Source organism: Phragmites australis, chromosome 3, assembly GCF_958298935.1.
Source record: "Phragmites australis chromosome 3, lpPhrAust1.1, whole genome shotgun sequence".
In the NCBI taxonomy this organism is placed as follows: Eukaryota; Viridiplantae; Streptophyta; class Magnoliopsida; order Poales; family Poaceae; genus Phragmites; species Phragmites australis.
In genome coordinates this window covers 48,178,492-48,198,065 of record NC_084923.1, presented here as the reverse complement: position 1 = coordinate 48,198,065, position 19,574 = coordinate 48,178,492, and the positions used below count along the sequence as shown (strand labels likewise).

Here is a 19,574-nt window from a genome sequence, read left to right as displayed (position 1 = left end):
CTGGGAGAAGCCCACGAAAACGGCGGGCTGAGCGCAGTGGGTAGGCGGCGCGTGACAGCACACAATATTTTTTTAAGCGTTTGATGGGAGGGCAATCCAATCTAGAGAGAATATTTTTTTATGATGGATCTATTCGTTTCGGAGCAACATATATTTTGGATGAACTTTATTCATATTAGTGTGATATTAAATATATATTTTTTAGTATATTTTAAATAATATTATCTCTAAAACTGTTTATCTGATTTGAGATTTGACTGTATTACAATTAAATCAATAAAATAAGATCTCACATAATTATTTTTAAAAATCAAATATATAACAAATAAAACTTAATTTTTTATTAACTCCTCCAAATTCTATCCATCCAATTAAATGAATTAAATCACCCTATCTAACAAAAATATAAATAACCATATCCCATTAAATCTTATACTACGAACCCTCGCACCGAACTATCAAAGTTTCTTGGAAGCTTGGGCTCTGTAAGCCCATTCCATCCTGTCCAAACGAAGATCCCACACAAATCTAAGCCCATACTTTCATTAGGCCCGGCCCACGTAATTTCAAGGCCTTTCCAAGCCCGAAGCAATAACCAACCTGCAGTAGTCTGTAACCATTCCCTTCCTTCCACTCCAAGCCGAAGCAACCGACGGCGCGCATCCCCCAATAAGAACGAAGCAGCCCACCGCTCCCGACCCCACCCGCTGCCACGCCACACCAGCGCCCAAATCCCGCAAAACCCTAGCCCGAGGAGGGAGAGAGGAGGCGCGCGGCATGGCGGGTGTGATGGCGCCGGCGCCGGCTGCGAACCTGGCGGGCAAGTCGGGCGTGCGGGTTGTGTTGATCGGCGACCCCGGAACCGGCAAGTCCAGCCTCGTCGTCGCGCTCGCCACCGAGCAGTTCCCCGAGAACGTGCCCCGCGTCATGCCCCCCACACGCCTCCCTGCCGATTACTTCCCCGACCGCGTCCCCATCACCATCATCGACACCTCCTCCAGGTCCCCCTCCCCTCGCCCCATTCCGCATCCCCGCTCCCGCTTCTCGGGTCCATTAGATTCTCGCGAAGTGGTGGTGGTTTCGTCGTTTGATTTGTTTGTCCGTGTGGTCACAGCCCTGAGCAGAAGCCGAAGTTGATCGCGGAGTGCCAGGGGGCGGACGTGGTGGTGCTCACGTACGCCTGCGACCGGCCCGCCACGCTGGAGCGGCTCAGCTCGTTCTGGCTCCCCGAGCTCCGGCGCCTCCAGGTAATGCTGCTCTGCACTTGATAGCTGCTTTCGTGGTGTAGGTTTGGATCGCTCGAGATTGATAGTTCTGTGGAGCCAATTGATTTCTTGCCACCGCTGAAGTGGCACTATGTGGGTTGCCCATTGTGATTTGTGTTGTTTGATGTGTATTGGTGCAGCTGAAGGCACCGGTGATCGTGGTGGGATGTAAGCTGGACCTGAGGGACGAGCAGCAAGTTAGCCTTGAGCAGGTGATGGCACCCATCATGCAGTCGTTCCGCGAGATTGAGACCTGCATTGAGTGCTCCGCTCTTCGCCAGATTCAGGTTACCCCTCATCTCAATATTTGAATGAATATTCATTGGTCATGCTATCTGAACTGGGTGCCCAATATGCTGATATGCTCAATTGTTGGACGCATCATAACAAGATTACCATGTAGTGCTCCAGACATGCATTTATTGAAATTTGATGTAAATTAATTATATTACTTTATTGGTATCTGTGTTTAGTATGTTAAACTTGATATTTGGTGGGGCTGCTTAAAATCACTTATGAATTTTGACTTTCTGCAGGTGCCTGAGGTCTTCTACTATGCCCAGAAGGCAGTGCTTCACCCAACAGCCCCTCTCTTTGATCAAGAGGCGCAATCTCTGAAGCCGCGCTGTGTGAGAGCTTTGAAGAGGATATTCATTATATGTGATAATGACAAGGATGGGGCTCTTAGTGATGTGGAGCTCAATGAATTTCAGGTGTGCATTCACTGAGGCTGCCTTGCTTTAAATGATTAGCAGCAAACAACATAGTGATTCGGTTACCATTCTTTTATTTCTTGTAGTGCTGAGTTTTTTTTTATTGCTTTACAGGTCAGATGTTTTAGTGCTCCTCTCCAGCCTACTGAAATTTCAGGCGTGAAGAGAGTTGTTCAAGAGAAGATGCCTGAAGGCGTAAATGAAAATGGACTTACTTTGACTGGGTTCCTTTTTCTGCATGCTCTTTTTATTGAAAAAGGTCGACTGGAAACTACATGGACAGTATTGAGGAAATTTGGTTATGATAATGACATCAAGCTTAGGGATGACCTCATTTCAATGCCAATTAAAAGAGCTCCTGATCAAGTAATGTTTTGTTTGATTTTTGGGCTATCTAAATCTTATACTGTTGGTTGAAGCTAGAATAGTTTAACTTCATATCTGTATATCTATCCTGATCTGCCACTCTGATAACAACTGTTACCCCCTTTAAATATTCTTTAACCAACTATAGTGAAGTGATCTTGCTATTGTGATATTGGTTCTGTGTGCAGTTCACAGCCTTGCATACTTCTATCACTAGCATTAATACTTTGATTATTGTTCTCAGTAGTGTGTTGGGAACTTTTATTCCTAGATCCAAGTTGGAGTTTATCTGTGTTTGGTAAACACTTTTTAGCATACTTCTGGTTTGTAATATTTTTGTTGATGGTGAAGTACTGATGCTAGCGTTTTCTGCAGACTCTGGAAATGACTAACGAAGTGGTTGATTTCTTGAGAGGGGTATTTAACATGTTTGACATTGATAATGTAAGCTAAACACAGTGATTTACACATTCATTTTGTTAAAGTAATATTATCCTGATATACCATTGGTATTCTGTGATTCACTATATTGCTTATTGGATTTTTTTTTGTATTTATCCAGGATGGAGCTTTGCTACCTGCTGAGCTGGAGGACCTTTTCTCAACAGCACCTGAAAAGTAAGACGTTGAAAATGAATAAATCATTCTGCACATGTATTGAGACTGAGTCTTGTAACATCGGTTAATGTTTGTCTTTATGGAAAGTGTTGGAAGTCCTGTATTCGGTCCTCTAATTGCTCCGATAGAATCTGTTGCTTTTTCATTAGAAGGGCCTATAATTAATCTATTTAGTATTTTTTTCTGCTGTCATTTTTCTTAGCATCACCTTTATTTATTTATTTTTATATTTCAGCCCATGGTCTTCTGATATATATAAAGACTGTGCTGAAAAGAATGTCTTGGGTGGGTTGTCACTTGAAGGATTTCTTTCTAAGGTATTATCTCTACCTTAGCATGCTAAACATACTGTTCTGAGCATAAATACACAATTTATAACTTGTGGTTTGTTGATATGTCATATTTGTTAAGGCACATATTTCTTCTTTGGATTCAACATAAGAAAGAAACACACTTTCTCTATACATAAGCTATATGCATTGTGTTTTTTGGTGCTCTCTTATGTACCATTGACTCAGCTGCTTTTACAGCTTTGAGAACACCCAAACAATTGTTATTTTTATCTCTGTATCACCTTTAGTCTGAAGCTTGAAGTATGCAAAACTAGCTGCAGTAGTGATTAAATTCTTTGTTTGATATGTGATGCATTGTTGGGCTTTTGATTTTTATTGATTTATTCGTACAGAACACTGAGTGCATATCAATGTATTTTCTGTTGATATGTTATCTTAATCTAATGTTATTTTGCTATATATTTTGCCTTTGTTGAATAAAAATTCTGCAATGCAGTGGGCTCTTATGACACTTCTAGATCCAGCAAATAGTTTTGCCAACCTTGTATATGTTGGCTATCCGGGTGATTTTGGTTCTGCATTTACTATCACAAGGAAAAGACGAGTTGACCGTAAAAAGCAACAGACTCAAAGAACCGTGTTCCAGTGTTACGTTTTCGGTGCTAGAGGTTCTGGGAAGACTGCGTTGCTACAATCATTCATTGGAAGGTATGCCATGCATTTCCTATTATTTATACCATAGATATTCTTATTATGTTTGTTTCATTTGGTCTTCTATATTTCACTTGTGTTCCTTGTCACAGGCAACCATCTGATGCTCTGCCAACTAACAGTGAGCGGTTTGCAACAAATACTGTTGAACTACCTGATGTATGTGTTCTGTTTACACTGTACGCTTATGTTTTGACAATTCTGTCTCAACAATTTTTATCCTAGTGTACTTGTGAATTTATCAACATGTTTTGATATGACGACACAAACCCCTAAAACCATCCAAATTCTTTGTTAATAAAGCTAATGAGCAGCATATTTTATTGAACATCAAATATTGCATTTTGGTATGGTTGATAAGCATCCTAATAGTTTAACAACCGTATCATCTCCTTTCGACTACAGTCTATACCTTTTAATGGTTTAGTTATTGCGTATAATAAAATAATAAAGGGTCATCAGATTAGCCAAATTATATTGTTTGGTATCTAGATTCTTCTGTGTGGACTAATCATGTTCTATCTAATTTTGCTTTGTTCACAAGTACACTTGACGTTTATCATTTTCTTATTATGACCGGTTTATTAGGTGTTCTTTATTTGTCTAAATGTTTGATATTAGTCAATGTTTTCATTTTTGCTGAAGGGGACTAGAAAGACGCTTATACTGCGTGAAATTCCTGAAGGAGATGTAAGATCTTTATTGACTAACAGGGAATCATTGGCACCCTGTGATGTAGCTGTGTTTGTTTATGACAGGTACATGTTCTTAACTATTATTTTATTTATTTGTGACCTGCAAGTCTCACAACACACACTTTATAGTGATCGAGTACCCTTGGTGGTGGCAGTTGAATTCATCAATTATCATAAATTAATCTTATCTTCTTTTTAGAGAGTATTATAACCATTTAGTACCAACCTGGTAAGATAACTGATGGCGAGTATCGTGATGATGAGCGGTAATCTTTAAAGTTGTGATTTTAGAGAGTGTTGTCCTTAGCAAGCTTAGATTACTTTGGTGGCTGGTTTTGCACCATTCTCTGTCTGCTGGCTGATGCCGACTATATTTTAAACTAGTGGTAATCAGCTGAGATTTTATGGTTTTCATGACTTTCTATCCATGTTAATCCATTGTTGAAAGTGGGTTCTCAGGCAAACTTGCTAGCTTTGACACCTAGTGATGCTAATTGGTTTGGCTGTTAATCACTGATTGTTTCATGACAAAAAAACTTGCTCTTGACAACATATCAATTTGGAAAGAGTATATTGTAGGGCGTGCCAGTATACACAATGTATACAAGTAAAGGGAGAATAATGCAACGGGAACATTGATCTTTATTCATTCATTATCGAATTCATAAAGTACAAAGTTTATCTCATGACATTATGTTACTCCACACACACACACATCTGACTAGCTCGATCATCTGGTGATTATGTCTTCTTGGTTCCCAAGGCTTCACGAAGCTCTTCGGTTAATTACGCCCGTCTCCACGAGCTACCTTCGATTAGGCTGCGCATGATGGTCATCTTCTCAAGGTCGTCTCCGAGTCTGCAAGGTTGTAAACAAAGACGAATAGCAATAACATTAGGGAATAAAGTAAAACATTGGTCTCAGTATGGCATCATCGACCGTTAGGCAACACTAGGCATCATCGGTCTCGTATTATCAACCTCAAAAAAAAAAAAATGCAACGGTGGTGAACTATGAGCATGTCGTGATGCGTAGCTTCAACCGGTGCAGTAGTTAGGTTGCGACGGGAGCCCGGCATCGTGCTTAGCTCACTAGCCACATTGACCTCAACACAAACATCATCAGTCGTTAATCTGAGGCAACATGCAACAATATAACTAGTTATCATCCCAACAGAAGGGAAATCATCATCACTAGCACTCATCGCAAAGGGGAACAATATCACCCTAGCCATCAACATACGCAGCTGAAACACCGAGCCTCAATATTCGTCATTGGTTGTGGCAACAATCATAACAAGGCTATCATAAGATCAACAGAAGAGAGTTAGGCATCATCACAACCATTGGCCCATCAACCAGTGAAAAGGCATCACAGGCGACCATAGCAGAGCTGGGCACAACTTCATTGCAACAGGGAGGATAACATCAGGCAACATCAGGGTCGGCAACAAAGCATCAACAAGCATCCTCACACTAGACAACAACAGGAGGGCCTCGGCGAATTGTCATCTACTGGGCAACATAGCAGGAGGACAGTATAAGCTTGGCGGTGAAGACCGGCCTCAGACACATCTTCATCATTGACCGGTGCTTCAACAAAGGGGCGACGTTAACACCACCACCAGCAATAACTAGGCGACGACGTTGAGGCCTTAGAGTAGCAGCTTCAGCCACATCAGCCAACTAAGGAAGATAGCATCAGACGGGTAGGGGAACGACATCATGCATGACGTCAGCAGCAACAAGCGGCATCCATCACCAAACAGCAGGTGCCAAGCCAAACCAACAACGGCATCCCCTGCGGCAAGATGGCTTCATCATCAGCCTGTGACATGCATAGACAACACAGAACCAAAGCACAACAGCCTGCCGGCGACATCGGGCGACAGAATATGGCGGTGGTGGGGAATCCAGCATCGATGGGCAGCACGACACACGATGCCACTAGCAGCCAACATAGGCTCGCGACATCACTGGCGACGGACAACCTGTGGCAAAGGAAGGGGAAGGATAACAACCAACCGCGGTGACCGGCAACGACAGTGGGCTTCTCTATCACAAAAGTTGCACGGTCTGACGGCGAGCGACACCAACTTTCAACCGGCTCCCCGACTTTACTACTCGGCAATAGCAAGAGGTCAAGCTGAGCTTGGCGGCAGGCCTCGGTCGGCTGCGATGACACAGGGCAACATAGCTTCTTCAGCGGGTACTCAACGCGGCAAGGCTTCGCCAAGTCTTTTGATGTTGTCCCTCCATCGAGCGCCCGACCTCCTTTATATATGCACGGGATCGAGGCCGAAGCTAAGAGATAAAGCTCGCGAGTGTGTTTTATCCACAAAATCCAGTCAAGTTGCAATCCCATAGAGCTCAAGACCGATTGGGATTTGGTTGGGGATATAGGTGGATTCGGTTGTGGGAGACCAAGCGCGATACGAGGCGAGACCGAGGGGAGTTGCGGCTCAGTCGGTGTAGCATTGTGCTCATGTGGAGGAGATGCGGCGCAGGCCGATGCAACAGGCATGGCGACGCGGCCTAGAGAGGGGCGGCAAGCCCGGGTCGAGGGAGAGGGAAGCAACACGGACCTGGCCGAGAGGTGAGAGGCGGCGAAGGCCAGTCGCCAAAGAAGAGTGGGGCCAGCCCAAGCCAAGAGGGAGGTGCAATGGAAGCGGCGGCGTGAAGGGGAAGGGGACTGGCACAGCTCGGTCGGATGGAGAAGATGCACATGGGAGAAAAAGAGGACCAGGCTGGGAGAAAGAAAGGGGAACAGAGGAAAATGGGCCAGTGTGGCCCATATCCGAAAGCATAGGCCCTTTTCTTTTCTTCTTTTCTTTTTTTCCTCTTCTTTTCTTTTTTTTCCTTTTCTCTTCTCTCTTTTTCATTTCATTTTTTTCTTTTAATTCTCTATTGGCCTGAACACCTGCTGTCACAATATCATCGTACACTGATTATGTGAGCCCTACTTTTGACAGTTGGTAATCAAGACCACAGTTAACAATTCAGCATTGAACTCTTTTCATACAGTAATCTTGTCAATGCTCTTGAAATCTTATTGTAAAATTAAATGTAAAACCTGCAAGGTTCTCAAAAGATCGACATATATCTTGTTCTCCTAGCCTATTACTTGGGTCCATATAAATCTACTTTACCGTGCTTGTGACTAAATAGTCTAAACGTTGTAATGTTTAAATGGTAGCTGCGATGAATATTCTTGGCAAAGAGCAAGAGATTTGCTTGTGCAAGTCGCTACACATGGAGAGAATACTGGCTACGAAGTTCCTTGCCTGATAGTTGCTGCTAAAGATGATCTCGACCAATCTCCACAAGCTCTACAAGAATCGACCAGAGTAAGCTTGCTCTGCATGATTTGTCAGTTATCGTTTTGCCCCATCTTTGAAAGTATTTTAACATTTAATTCTGTAGGTATAGTTCTCCAATTGAACTAGAATGGATATTGGGGTCCTGTTGTAGTCATATTTATTCATCTTTTGTTTTTCTTTAAGTATGCAGAGATTATTACTGAAGTTGATGTGTTACCTCCTAATGTTCTCCTAGGATTTTGGCTTACCCAAATAACCATATGAACAAAAGAAAAATGTGCATAAGTAATTTGCTGAAATATTTCTTGGGTCACATTTTGTTGATTTTATCTTGTAATTTGTAAGATCAGGCAATTGATCCCATCCTGCTGCAATGTTCATAATCTTTTTCAGAACTGTTTATCATTGTTACCTAAATTTGTTAATGCCATGTTCGTTCTTGTGATTACTTCACTTCTCTGTGGACATCTCAGAGGACCACTCTCGATATATACAGATGCAGAATTTGCTATATCCGTTTGTGGACAATTCTTTCTAAGACCTGTTAAAGTCTCTATATAACTGTGTATTAATTGTTATTTGTTGAGTGTTGGCTGATATTGTTTCTGTAGAATTGGAAGTCCTTTTTTATTTGCCAAATAATTTAACTGTAAAAATATCTATTCTTCAGGTGAGCCAAGACATGGGAATTGAAACACCAATTCCTATCAGCGTGAGGTTGAGAGACTTGAACAGTATTTTCTGCAGAATAGTTCACACAGCACAGCAGCCCCATTTGAGCATTCCAGAAACTGAAGCTGGGAAAACACGCAGGCAGTACCGCCAACTTCTAAACCGCTCCCTCATGGTTGTCTCAGGTGAGTCTCACACTTGCCTGTAGTTAAATTCACTTAATACCAAATATATAATTGTAAGCAAGGTGTCCAATTGTTGGAATCATACAGTCTAGCTTCCCATTAATGCTACCATTATATTGTTTCGCAAATCAAGACAATTCTTGTGAAAGTTTCTTCAGTTCTAACTCATGCTGATACTACACTAATAATTTGCAGTTGGAGCTGCTGTTGCAGTTGTGGGAATAGCGGCTTACCGGGTTTATGCAGCTAGGAAGAACGCATCTTCTTGAAGCCTCCTCCCAGACAGCGGGAGAATAAAGTGCTTCATGTAGCTCACTTCCCAACATCAGCTGGATCGTCTGTTCATGCTTGTTGAGCTTCACCGCTTCAACTTTTGTCCTGTGAAAAGACCGTTTTGTACAGATGCCATCAGCTATAAATCCTGCCGCCTGTTGGTTTTTTTTGGGGGTTTCAGATTCTATAATTCACGAGTGTTGCTCGGCTCTGATTAATGCCGCATCTGATAGGCTGTTCTTACTAAATTAGCTCTGTTAAAATGTTGTTACTACCCTGAAGTTTTGCCCGCGTAGCAATGTACTTGCACTAGTCTGCAATTGGGATTCGGTTTAGTCTCAAAGCTGGTGAATACTGAACATTTAGTTGAGCCAGCATGGTTGGGGCTGTAAGGTTTCGTTTGGTTCGGAGTATTCTCCTGGATTTGATGTAGAATGGTAGCACGTTAACTTGTACACTGTTGTGTTTTACCTGTTGTGGTTATGGTTATCACCTGTCTCTGCCGTGCAAGCTTCGCTGGGGAACAGCTAGGGTTGGCGTAATTCTACTGGTCCCTCGTTTTGGTTAAACCGGGCAACTTCGGTATTCTAGCACTGTTATCATATTATGGAGTCCACTGATCGAGCGATTGCTATTTTGACTGAAGATACCGTGATCAGATGTATTCGATGACGATGGCTCACATCTCGTTATGTGAGCTCATTTGAGGCGACAGGCGAGCCTGTAAAATCCTTTTCGTCGACTTCTCAATTCTCGACTTAGAAAAAAGAAAAAAATAAATCGCCGAGCAACCGACGTCTCACCTGGAAGGCCCGATCTGTGCCAGATCGTCGTCGTGTTCGCTCCTTAACCTAAAGTTTTGGAATTTTGTGGATGGTAAATTTTACGTACCGATTTGGGAACGGTTTTACTTCCGTATGTCCTTCACTCGTTTGATATGGGCTTCACTCGTTTCCTGAAGAATCACCTCGTGACTTGTACAGACATATACATTCATCGGAACACAAGAATGGAAGAGTAAGACCAATTTTACAGTATAATAGCATGGTATGTACAAACAACTGAAACAGAGCAATGGTGTTTACAGTACTGTACTGCATCCTAACCATGTCAGGTCCAATCCAAGCGCGAGTGCAAGAGAACACCAAAAGCTATGTATGCAAAAGCTGGTGCACATGTGCCGCTGACATGGAAGCAATCTGCAAGACGGGCGAGCTGGTCTGATCAAACCAAGTTGCAAGAAACATGTAAGGAACGAAGTACCGAGACAGGCAGCAAATAAAACCAATCGAGCGATATCATTTCATTAATCATATTAAGAGACTTCCGCAAGATAAAGTAGGACGTAGAAACACAGCCAAAGAATGGTATCAAGCCAAGTTCAATACCTGGACTGCATGCATCATGGACGCGTATGGATGCATGCTTTCAGCCTTGCAGAAAGGGAAATACTGATCCAAGGCCAAGAAACCACAGAAAAGAGCAAGTATGCGAGCCGATCACCTACGGAAGACAACATCGCAAGAGCTAGATAGAGACGAAGCCATCCTTCACCCGATATGCAAGGGGCCGATCTCGCCGGTCCGGGCGGCGCGGGCGACGGCGGCGGCGGCGGAGAGGCACGTCGACGCCCACGCGGCGAGGACGCCCACACCAGGTCGACGACGGACACGGCCAGTGCCCATGGCATTGACATCCTGCTTGCCTGCCTACTTAATTCCCAGCCTCTCAGCTACCTCTTTGTCTCTTGTTTACGTGGGCAAGGAGGCAATCGAGCAAGCACCTGCCGTGCATGGACGGACCAACAAGATAATGGTAGACCGGAAGCTCACGAGATCCGTGAGGATGATCAATTTGGAAATGGACTGGATCCTGAGCACGTCACAGCAGTTGCTGTTGGGTTGGTCTTGGATAGGACGGAATTAAGTGAAGAAAACGAAGATCACCGCCTATTTGCTATTTTTTTCTTCTGAAATTTTGAATTTGCTACTTTTCCTTTTGGCCCTTGGGGAGGGACAGCTGCGACGCTGGAGAAAAAAAGACCATGGCGTATCACTTCATATCATACATAATTTTTAAATAATATTCTACTAAATATGAACTAGTAACAAGTACTAATTTTTTTGGAGCACCAGGGTGAGCAGGCGTCGCCCCTGACGAGGGAGTGTCATGTTCTTGCATGCGAGCTTGATGGGAATTAAGGCTTGAAGCAATTGCCAATATTTATGTGGAACATAGCCCAGCCTTGTAAAACAAGCATGATTGCTGATTTAATTTGCTGGAATAAGACGGGATTAAATAGAGGTAGAGGAAAGTCTACTTGTTTCTCCCATTATTAAAATAAAATTCCCACTCACATTCTCATTTGTTCTTCCTCCTTGTGCCATTTCACATTATTAAAAATAAAATTCAACGCGCACCGGCTGTTTGACGTGATAGAAAAAATAATTCAGATCGGTTTATGAGTTGGTAGCCCCAGGAGTCCACACATGCATACGTACGGGTTCATGGAAGAGGATACCATTTAAGTATGTAACTCCTTCACAACTTTCATTACTCAGTTGTAAATCTTTACTAAATTTGTAGTCACAATACCATACCTAGCCCCATTTATACCGTATAGAAGAGCTCACTTCTCCTTCAGCTCATTCTCAATCCACTCGCTAAATGAACTGGTAAATGACTGATCCTTCGCGTGATGCTAGTTTCATTGTCCTTTGGTAGGAACTCAAAAGGTACCGATTCATCCTCCAGCCCTCTCATGGGTCTCCCTTTAAACTCCTATGTTTGTTTTTTCGTCAGCTCATTCAGTGTCTTCCAAAAAGTATCAAACTTTTGCAGCTGGTTCTGATCGCACAACTGCTTGAACATGTTTATTAGGTTATTATTCTTAAATTGGTGGAAGAAGTTTATACCCAAATACCTTATGCACCACTTACTTTGCAGATCTGGCCACATAGGTCCAATCAAACTATCGTCTCTTCTTTTTTATATGTCAAATAATAAGGTGACCAGACTGTAGTGGATATTTTCTCTCTAAGGGCAAATGTGTCTTTTTTATATGTCAAATAGATGACAGTGACAAGGAAGAAATGAAAATTTAAAGCGGTGACAGATAAAAAAGTTCATTTCATGGAGTGGCAAATAGAGAATCACCTTATTTTTTGATGCCAAATAAGAAATTTTCTCTATGATAAAAGCGAGGAAAAAGTTAGGATAGGAGGCTTCCATTTATTTCACTGTTATCTAGCTACACAATTTATGTCAAATCAAGAGTTGAAGGCAGGGGTATTATTATATAAACAACGGCGTTAGGTATAGTGACGCCCTATCATTAAACTACGACGCCAAATGATCTGACGCTGTGCTATTACACATCAGCCAAGGTTTACAACGCACATCTTGTCATGTGTACCACGTCAAATTAGATGACGCTGTGCAATATTCTAACAACGTCAAATATCATAGCATTGGGTGAAGGATCTATTTCTAGATAATATTTTGTCCATTTGTGAAAAACATTTTCGAAAAGGACCAAAAAGTAAAAATTCTACCTTGGTACACTGAATGTACAAGGCAGTGCGAACCCTATGCACAAGTAGCTCTTCCCATGAACGAAAACTAGCATAAAACAGGGAGAGATTTACCTATGGTGTGCTCATATACCAAACTTTTCAAACATCGAGAGAAATGATAGCAAAAGCCAAAACGAACTCTTGTAAGACAGTAAGATTGTTACACCCATGCTTCAGGCACATGCATGGTGAGTGTGACATGCTAACTTATCTAGTCTCTTTGTTTGGAAAAACGCCATCTACGCAACGAAACATGCTGACTCATCTATGCTTTTTCTTTGGAAGAATTCCATATATCCGTGCCCTTTCTCCGAGAAAAAAAAAATCTATCCAAACCAAGAAAAACCCAAATCCAAACGGAACAAACGCAACCTCGATCCGACGTGCCAAGTAGAACACGTTAGGACAAATTCCCAACAAAAGGAAAAGGAAAACAGTTCCAGATAGAAAAAGCAGAGAAATCATAGGAAAAATTCTGAGAAAGTAACCCTGTATAAAATATGGAAATACATATTACCTTATCTATCCATCTCTTTTATTTAATATCTATCTATTCATTATTTTTTAATATACTCCTATATTTCAATACAAATCTTACCATAAATAAACACTCCAATTCACCTACGGTGACGCCGCGCCGCCCACCACCAGTCCACGACCTCTAAGTGAAAAGCGCCCAACCCAACCAAGCCGCCCGATGCGACTCCGAGCGGCCCAAAAAAAGCAAGCGAGCGAAAAAGGAAAAGGGAAAAAAAAAGGGCGCCCTCACGCCAAGAGACTCCCACCTCCTATCCCTCGTTCCCTCTCTCTCCTCGAGCCCCGCACAAATCTGTCCTCCCCCTCTCGCCCTCGCCGCATTGCCCGCCGACGGTCCCCGCCCACCAACGTCCCACCGGGGAGAGGAGGAAGAGCAGCGCCTGAGCGGGCGGGCGGGCGGGCGGCGGCGGAGTGGGCAGCATGTGCGACCTGGTGGCCCGCACGGGCCGGCATCAGCAGCGGTACGAGGATGGCCATCGGCTAGTGGCCGGGTGGGTACGCGCCGGATTGATTTTCGCCTTCCCAATTATTGCTCCTAGTGCTTGAGAGTTCCCTTCTTGATTGGATTGGGAGCGATGGCTACGTGCGTTCGTGCGTGCGGGTTCAGTGCCCTCTTGACCTAATGCGGTGCGCATCGTATTCTTTATCCCCGTACGGCGCGGTAGCATTGGCTCAGGGGAATGGATGTGTTTGATCGTTGCGGTGTGGTGTGGTGGTCTTCCAACGGGGAGTGGATTGTTTCTTGCGGTCGATTTTGCTGGTGTTTGGATATGCTTTCTTTTTTGTTAAAAAAAACGCTGTGTGCAGTCAGGTTATCATCTATGAATCGATGTAAGCACTGAACGGGAGGTCTTAATCAATGTGTATCTTAGCTTGTAACACCTGATGATAGCGACAGTAAATAGATTGCTATTTGTTTATTTCACTTGATGGTGCATATTATAATTTAGGATTTGTGGTGGGATGTGTCTTTCACGAAGTGAGATGTAAAACCGGGCCAATTTGCTTGTTTGAATCAAAATTAGGACATGATGGAAAGGAATAGAGTGCCTTAGCATCTGATGAATAGTTTGTCTTCCATTGTGAAGTGACTCTGTTTGAAAGTTCCAATCAATACCGATATATGTACGGATATATACAGTTCAGCATTAGTTAGTGTCATTGGGTATTGTCGATGACAAAAGGTGACGAATCAATGTTGTTAGTCCAGGTATTTGTTCATGACAGGTGCCTTATCCCCCCCCCCCCCCCCTGTGTTTTTTTCCTAGGGTCTAGATACGTTCTGTTTTTATTATCTAGGGCAGGCCTTTGGCTGTGATTTGTGACAAGTAGGTGACTTTGCATCGGTATGGAAAAAGCTCCTGCTACAACGAGGGGAATCAAAATTATCCTGAGTCCGATTAGGTAATACTAGTATCTGGAAGGGAAATTGAGAGAAACCAGAAAGGTAACCTATTTTTCTGTGTGTGATATCATTACCTTCACCGTAGATCACTAGCCTTTAATGTAACTTAAGTGCTTCAGGAATTGACCTGTTTAAGTGCTCCCTTGTCCTTGTATGGACAATTTGTCCATTTACGATCATTGTGATGCTAGATGCATCCACCGTGTTAGTTTGATCAAGCTTGCCACAAATCATCATTCATTGAACAAGGCAAATTTCTACTGCTTGGAGTGAGAGTGGTCAAGTTCCACACTGTACACAGGATATTACTATTTTCTTGGTAACTGCTACAAACTTGCAAATTTGCTACTTAACATATAGATGTTGCAAAATTCACTGCCTTAATATGTAAATGTACACGCCAATGAACAGTTTTTTCCTGCTGTTTGCTGATAAGACCTAGTTCCTCTCTGGACATGATTTTACCATCTCAGAGAACTGATTCCTATATTGTCTCTTGAAGATCTGGTATGCTCTGTATCGCAGAAGTATCGGAAACTTATTCTATTGCACTATAACCTTTGCGTTTATGAGCCCTAAGAATTATGTTGCGATGCATTTTCGTAGTGGTGTATCTATATATTGTCTAAATAAGTTCATTGTCCTGCAGGTGCATACCATTCAGGTATAGAGCTAATAATATTGGAACTTCTGATGAAGAGCATAAGAAACCTGTGGAAGTTCTCATGATAAACTCCCAAAGTGGACCTGGTCTTTTGTTTCCAAAGGTACTGTACTTCAAAGTTTAAACATCTCCATCTGGAATATCCATGAACTCCTTATAATATGATGGTATTCAAAGTTTCAAGTTTAACAAAAAATCGATTGGTAGTTATTTACGTGGAATTACAAACCTTTTTTTTTGCAAACTTGTCCTGTTTTCGCGTTTTCACGCACTACATTGAAACACTATACCCTATGAGCAGTGCAGATTGATATTTCAGTTAGCTGCCAAGTGCCAATATGTTGTGCCTCTGAGAGAAATCCAGATGAAGTAACTGGACTGGTCTGAGATGTGCGTTACTGAGAATTGTCCAAGTACTGGTCTGTTTATGAGCTTGTAGATTGTTTGCGAATATGTCACTCAACTTGATTTTCAGATATGCATGTTAGCTTTTATTCATGTTGTATGCATGTCATTCTTATAAACTTCTTGGGTAAATGTCACCATACTACCATGTAGAGTTTTTTTTTGTTGTTTGATTATTTCTATTTTCATGTTGCAGGGAGGGTGGGAGAACGATGAAACTGTTGAAGAGGCAGCCGCTCGAGAAGCTATAGAAGAAGCTGGAGTTCGAGGTGATATAGTGGTAAGATGCCTGTAGATGTTTTTTTTTTAAAAAAAATCTACCTTTTCTCTTTTTTTCCTTTTCATTCATTTATATTAAGTAGTTAATGTATGCCATGTGCTGAGACATGTTTGCCTGTGTTTCTGTCATGAAGCTGATATTCTTAGCTGATCATGGAGAGTCAATATTCATTGTTTTAGATTTATCCTTTTCAGTACTATGCTTAGCCAGCCACATGTTATTAGGATTGATTGTACCAAGCTGCTAATGTAAATAAATCATTAGCCAGAACTCAGGAAGATAACACACATATTCTTATTGTGGCCTTTTCGCGACTGTCTTCCTCACAAGTCACAAGTTGTATGAGACATGACTCACATCGATTAAAATCCTTTAGTTGAATGGGTTTAAGGATGTGCAACATGTATCATGCAATACAAACACAGTGCAACTGACGCAATATCGTCTCGTGGGATAAGAAATTATGCTTGGATGGTGTGCATTTCTTCTATAAAATGTGTTGCAACAAGTCTATCTAACAATGCAAGTGTTATGAATAGCACTTGTATTCAATAATAGTCTCAATAGGGCAATATATAAAGTACACGAGAGACTACACGAAAAGTACTCTAATAACGTATACGCAAAGGATTCTACTAATGAATACGCAAAGGATAAGGATTCTATACTCCTAACCCCCCCTCTCAAATGCAAGGTATATGCAATAGCGTTGCATTTGAAAGAGTGAACACTAAGTAGTAAACTTAGACAATATAACATTGATACATCCAAAATCTGTCTCATCAAAGCCATTGTAGAGTGGTGCCTTGACAACCTGTCGAATCAAGCCGAAGAAGTGCAAAACGAAGTATATGAGTAGAGTCGTGGCGATGGCAACAAAAGAATGCCGATCAAGAAGTGCAAACAAAGTAATGACGAGTAGCAAGACAACAAATGAAGTTGTCACTAAAGCTACGGAAAGACCTAGATGGCATCGTTGCATCAATAACGACGAAAATTTTTTTAGCTAAACAAAGACAAAATTTGGCTAACCACAAAAGAAATCAGCTGACTGATGAAGGAATATGTGGACTTGCATGGCATAAACGAACTCAACGGATGTGGACACAATAGAAGTAAAGACTCTGAAGAAAAATAGAGATACTAGCAAAGAAGGTAGAAGCAAAAAGACTACCAAGAGCAGTGGAAGAAGAATGAAGGCAATCAAACTCCTAGAGGTGTTGTGAATTACGTTGGCAAAGACGAACCTCCTCAGCACGAATAGCAACAAAAGCATCCATTAGAGATGGATCACGAGCAGCTAAGCCTTTTTTTGCGCAAAACGAATCTGTTAGGAGGTGCTAGCAGTACTGCTTCACCACCAAACAAGTACGAGCAGTACTGCTTGCTTCAACACTGAACAAAGCAAAGTAGCAGTATAGATAGCAAGCAAAACAGCGGCACCACGGGCCGATTGGAACAGCAACGAGGCCGGCAGAGCGGTGAAGAAGACCGGCAGCAACATAGCCAGCGATTTCCCGCCGGCAAGCAGCGGATCTCGATGGCGAATCGATAGATCCTGACGGCGAATCGAAGCAGCGGGAGGCCGCCGAACAGATTCCGACTGAGGCCGAAGCGGAGGAGGCTGGCGAGGTCAACGCAATGATGAGAATCGAGGTCGGCCAACGGCGGTTAGCGTCAGGTCGATGGAACTGCAGATGGCGACACAGCGGCCCCGATCGATGGCCCATATGAGCTGATCCCAATCAGCGGGTGTCAAGTCGATGGAGCGTCAGATCGGAGGTCAATTGTTGTAGATCAGGTCGGATGTGCCATCAAATCAAAATAGAGCTGTCGAATCAAAGAAGCAGAGACGCCAGCAATGGTACGATTGCGGCACTGCTCTGGTGGTGAGATCCGGCACGGCGCAAATGCTTGACGAGGCTCATGCAGCAACAATTCGGTGGTGGGCAGCTCAAGTGCAATGCCACGGGGAGAGAGGAAACCCTAACCCTAACCAGGCTATGATGCCATGTTATGAATATCACTTGCATTCAATAATAGCCACAATAGGGCAATATATAGAGTACATGAGAGAGTATATGAAAATGACTCTAATAACGTATACATAAAGGATTGTACTAATGAATACATAAAGGATAAGGATTCTAGACTGCTAACAGCAAGCAAGACATACTGATGTTCTCAGTGGGTCATGATACTGATGTTCAACTAGTTACGTCAATTGGATTGATTGATGCTTAGTCTGGCTTGTCCTTCAATTGCCCCAAGTTGGAACTCTTGGCCAATCTTAAGGTTGTGATCAACATTCTACTTGGAATGTTTGGATAGTACAGTGGAGGTGACCATTGATTCTTGCTCCTGTAACAATGTCTGCTTGTATCATGCAGGATGTTTGCATAGTGGGAGAACCATGAAATCAAATGATAATATTTTCTAGAAGGGTCTTAAATCTCATTGAACACATGTGGCTCCAATGAAGATGACCTTAGCTTTTTCCTGGTGTTTAGTGTTTCATCATGATGAAAACTGTGTCCAGTGCTCGACTGTGATAAAAATATAATCTTATGTGCTGCTAACTTTTATTTGATATGTTTCGCAAATTTGCTCTGGCTTTAGAGTTTAGATATATTTGTGAAGTTCCTAGTGCAGCAGCACTTATTTGATCTAGTAATCAATATGTGTTGCCATTGTACTTCATCTTATACCTCATTCTCTCTGAATCAGCATGGTCTGGGTTTCTATGACTTCAAAAGCAAGACACATCAAGATGCGTGCTGCCCTGAGGGTATGTGTAGAGCTGCGGTGTTTGCACTTCATGTAAAGGAAGAGCTGACCTCATGGCCTGAGCAGAGCACTCGGCAGAGGACCTGGCTCACGGTTCCTGAAGCTGCATCACGGTGCCGGTACCAGTGGATGCAGGAGGCCTTGCTTACAGGTTTCTCTGACTGGCATGACAAGTGGAGCAAAGGTGGCGGTGACACTAACTGTGACCCGGCCTAAATGCCGAACCCATCAGCGGACATCCTATTTGTTCATCGTCTTCTCTCTTTCTCTAGGCTCCAACCTTGCAGATTTGCAATAATACAATGTACTTGATGCTTGGTAGGTCATTGACCCTTGATGTCACATGTTAGGATGGCTATATAGTTTAGTGAGGTATATCTCATCAAGACGAGAATTCTCACAACTTTTAAGTGTCAATTCTTGCGCCTATTGTTTCTCGGTTTCAGCTGCCGTCGTCATGGTGCAGACATGCACCATGCATTTTGTAACCTGCTCCTGATTCTGGAGATGCATATGCTATGTATTAGCTACTATGACTGAAAGAAAAAAGTCTATTCACTGGAGTTACCGCGCAGTGCGTCCAGAACTTCACAATCCGCCTAGTCTGCTACTCCGAAGTTGAAAATCTTGCTTAGAGTCTTAACAGTAAATGTTGGTTGCTAAGGCTTACTGGGCAGTGATCCTTGCGGAAGTGCTATTTGAGCCACTTTTTTTGGACTCTACTTGCTATTTAGATGCTGATAGTGGTTAATATTTAAAGTTTGGGAGAAAACTGAAATGTGATAGGGATTAAATTGGTAACAAGCTCTC

At 42.5% G+C, this 19,574-nt stretch overlaps 2 protein-coding genes across 3 annotated transcripts; both read left to right on the top strand.

The window, feature by feature from the left end:
• The first annotated feature begins 645 nt into the window (after positions 1 to 645).
• Positions 646 to 9,581, top strand: LOC133913617 (mitochondrial Rho GTPase 1-like). Its single transcript, XM_062356813.1, has 14 exons — positions 646 to 1,001; positions 1,115 to 1,247; positions 1,406 to 1,552; positions 1,802 to 1,978; positions 2,093 to 2,344; positions 2,720 to 2,788; positions 2,907 to 2,962; positions 3,198 to 3,279; positions 3,752 to 3,963; positions 4,059 to 4,125; positions 4,612 to 4,724; positions 7,858 to 8,008; positions 8,652 to 8,838; positions 9,034 to 9,581. Exons 1-14 carry the CDS (start codon positions 778 to 780, stop codon positions 9,105 to 9,107), a joined length of 1,944 nt encoding a protein of 647 aa, XP_062212797.1. The 5' UTR covers positions 646 to 777; the 3' UTR covers positions 9,108 to 9,581.
• Positions 9,582 to 13,391: 3,810 nt separating this feature from the next.
• Positions 13,392 to 19,195, top strand: LOC133913616 (nudix hydrolase 16, mitochondrial-like). Of its 2 annotated transcripts, none has more exons than XM_062356812.1 (4): positions 13,392 to 13,684; positions 15,278 to 15,395; positions 15,894 to 15,977; positions 18,705 to 19,195. In XM_062356812.1, the coding sequence occupies exons 1-4, from the start codon at positions 13,644 to 13,646 to the stop codon at positions 18,978 to 18,980; spliced, it is 519 nt and encodes a 172-aa protein (XP_062212796.1). In that variant the 5' UTR covers positions 13,392 to 13,643; the 3' UTR covers positions 18,981 to 19,195. The 2 variants fall into 2 exon arrangements, with proteins under 2 accessions (XP_062212796.1, XP_062212795.1); XM_062356811.1 differs by having other exon boundaries at positions 13,392 to 13,714.
• Positions 19,196 to 19,574: the final 379 nt, after the last annotated feature.

Excerpts from the sequence above, each read along its gene's own strand:
- LOC133913617 (XM_062356813.1), top strand. The coding sequence starts at position 778 with ATGGCGGGTGTGATGGCGCCGGCGCCGGCTGCGAACCTGGCGGGCAAG. Across the intron at positions 2,789-2,906 it reads ACATGTTTGACATTGATAAT|GATGGAGCTTTGCTACCTGC; the intron begins GTAAGCTAAACA and ends GTATTTATCCAG. Across the intron at positions 8,839-9,033 it reads CTCCCTCATGGTTGTCTCAG|TTGGAGCTGCTGTTGCAGTT; the intron begins GTGAGTCTCACA and ends AATAATTTGCAG.
- LOC133913616 (XM_062356811.1), top strand. The coding sequence starts at position 13,644 with ATGTGCGACCTGGTGGCCCGCACGGGCCGGCATCAGCAGCGGTACGAG. Across the intron at positions 13,715-15,277 it reads GGCCATCGGCTAGTGGCCGG|GTGCATACCATTCAGGTATA; the intron begins GTGGGTACGCGC and ends ATTGTCCTGCAG. Across the intron at positions 15,396-15,893 it reads CTGGTCTTTTGTTTCCAAAG|GGAGGGTGGGAGAACGATGA; the intron begins GTACTGTACTTC and ends TTCATGTTGCAG.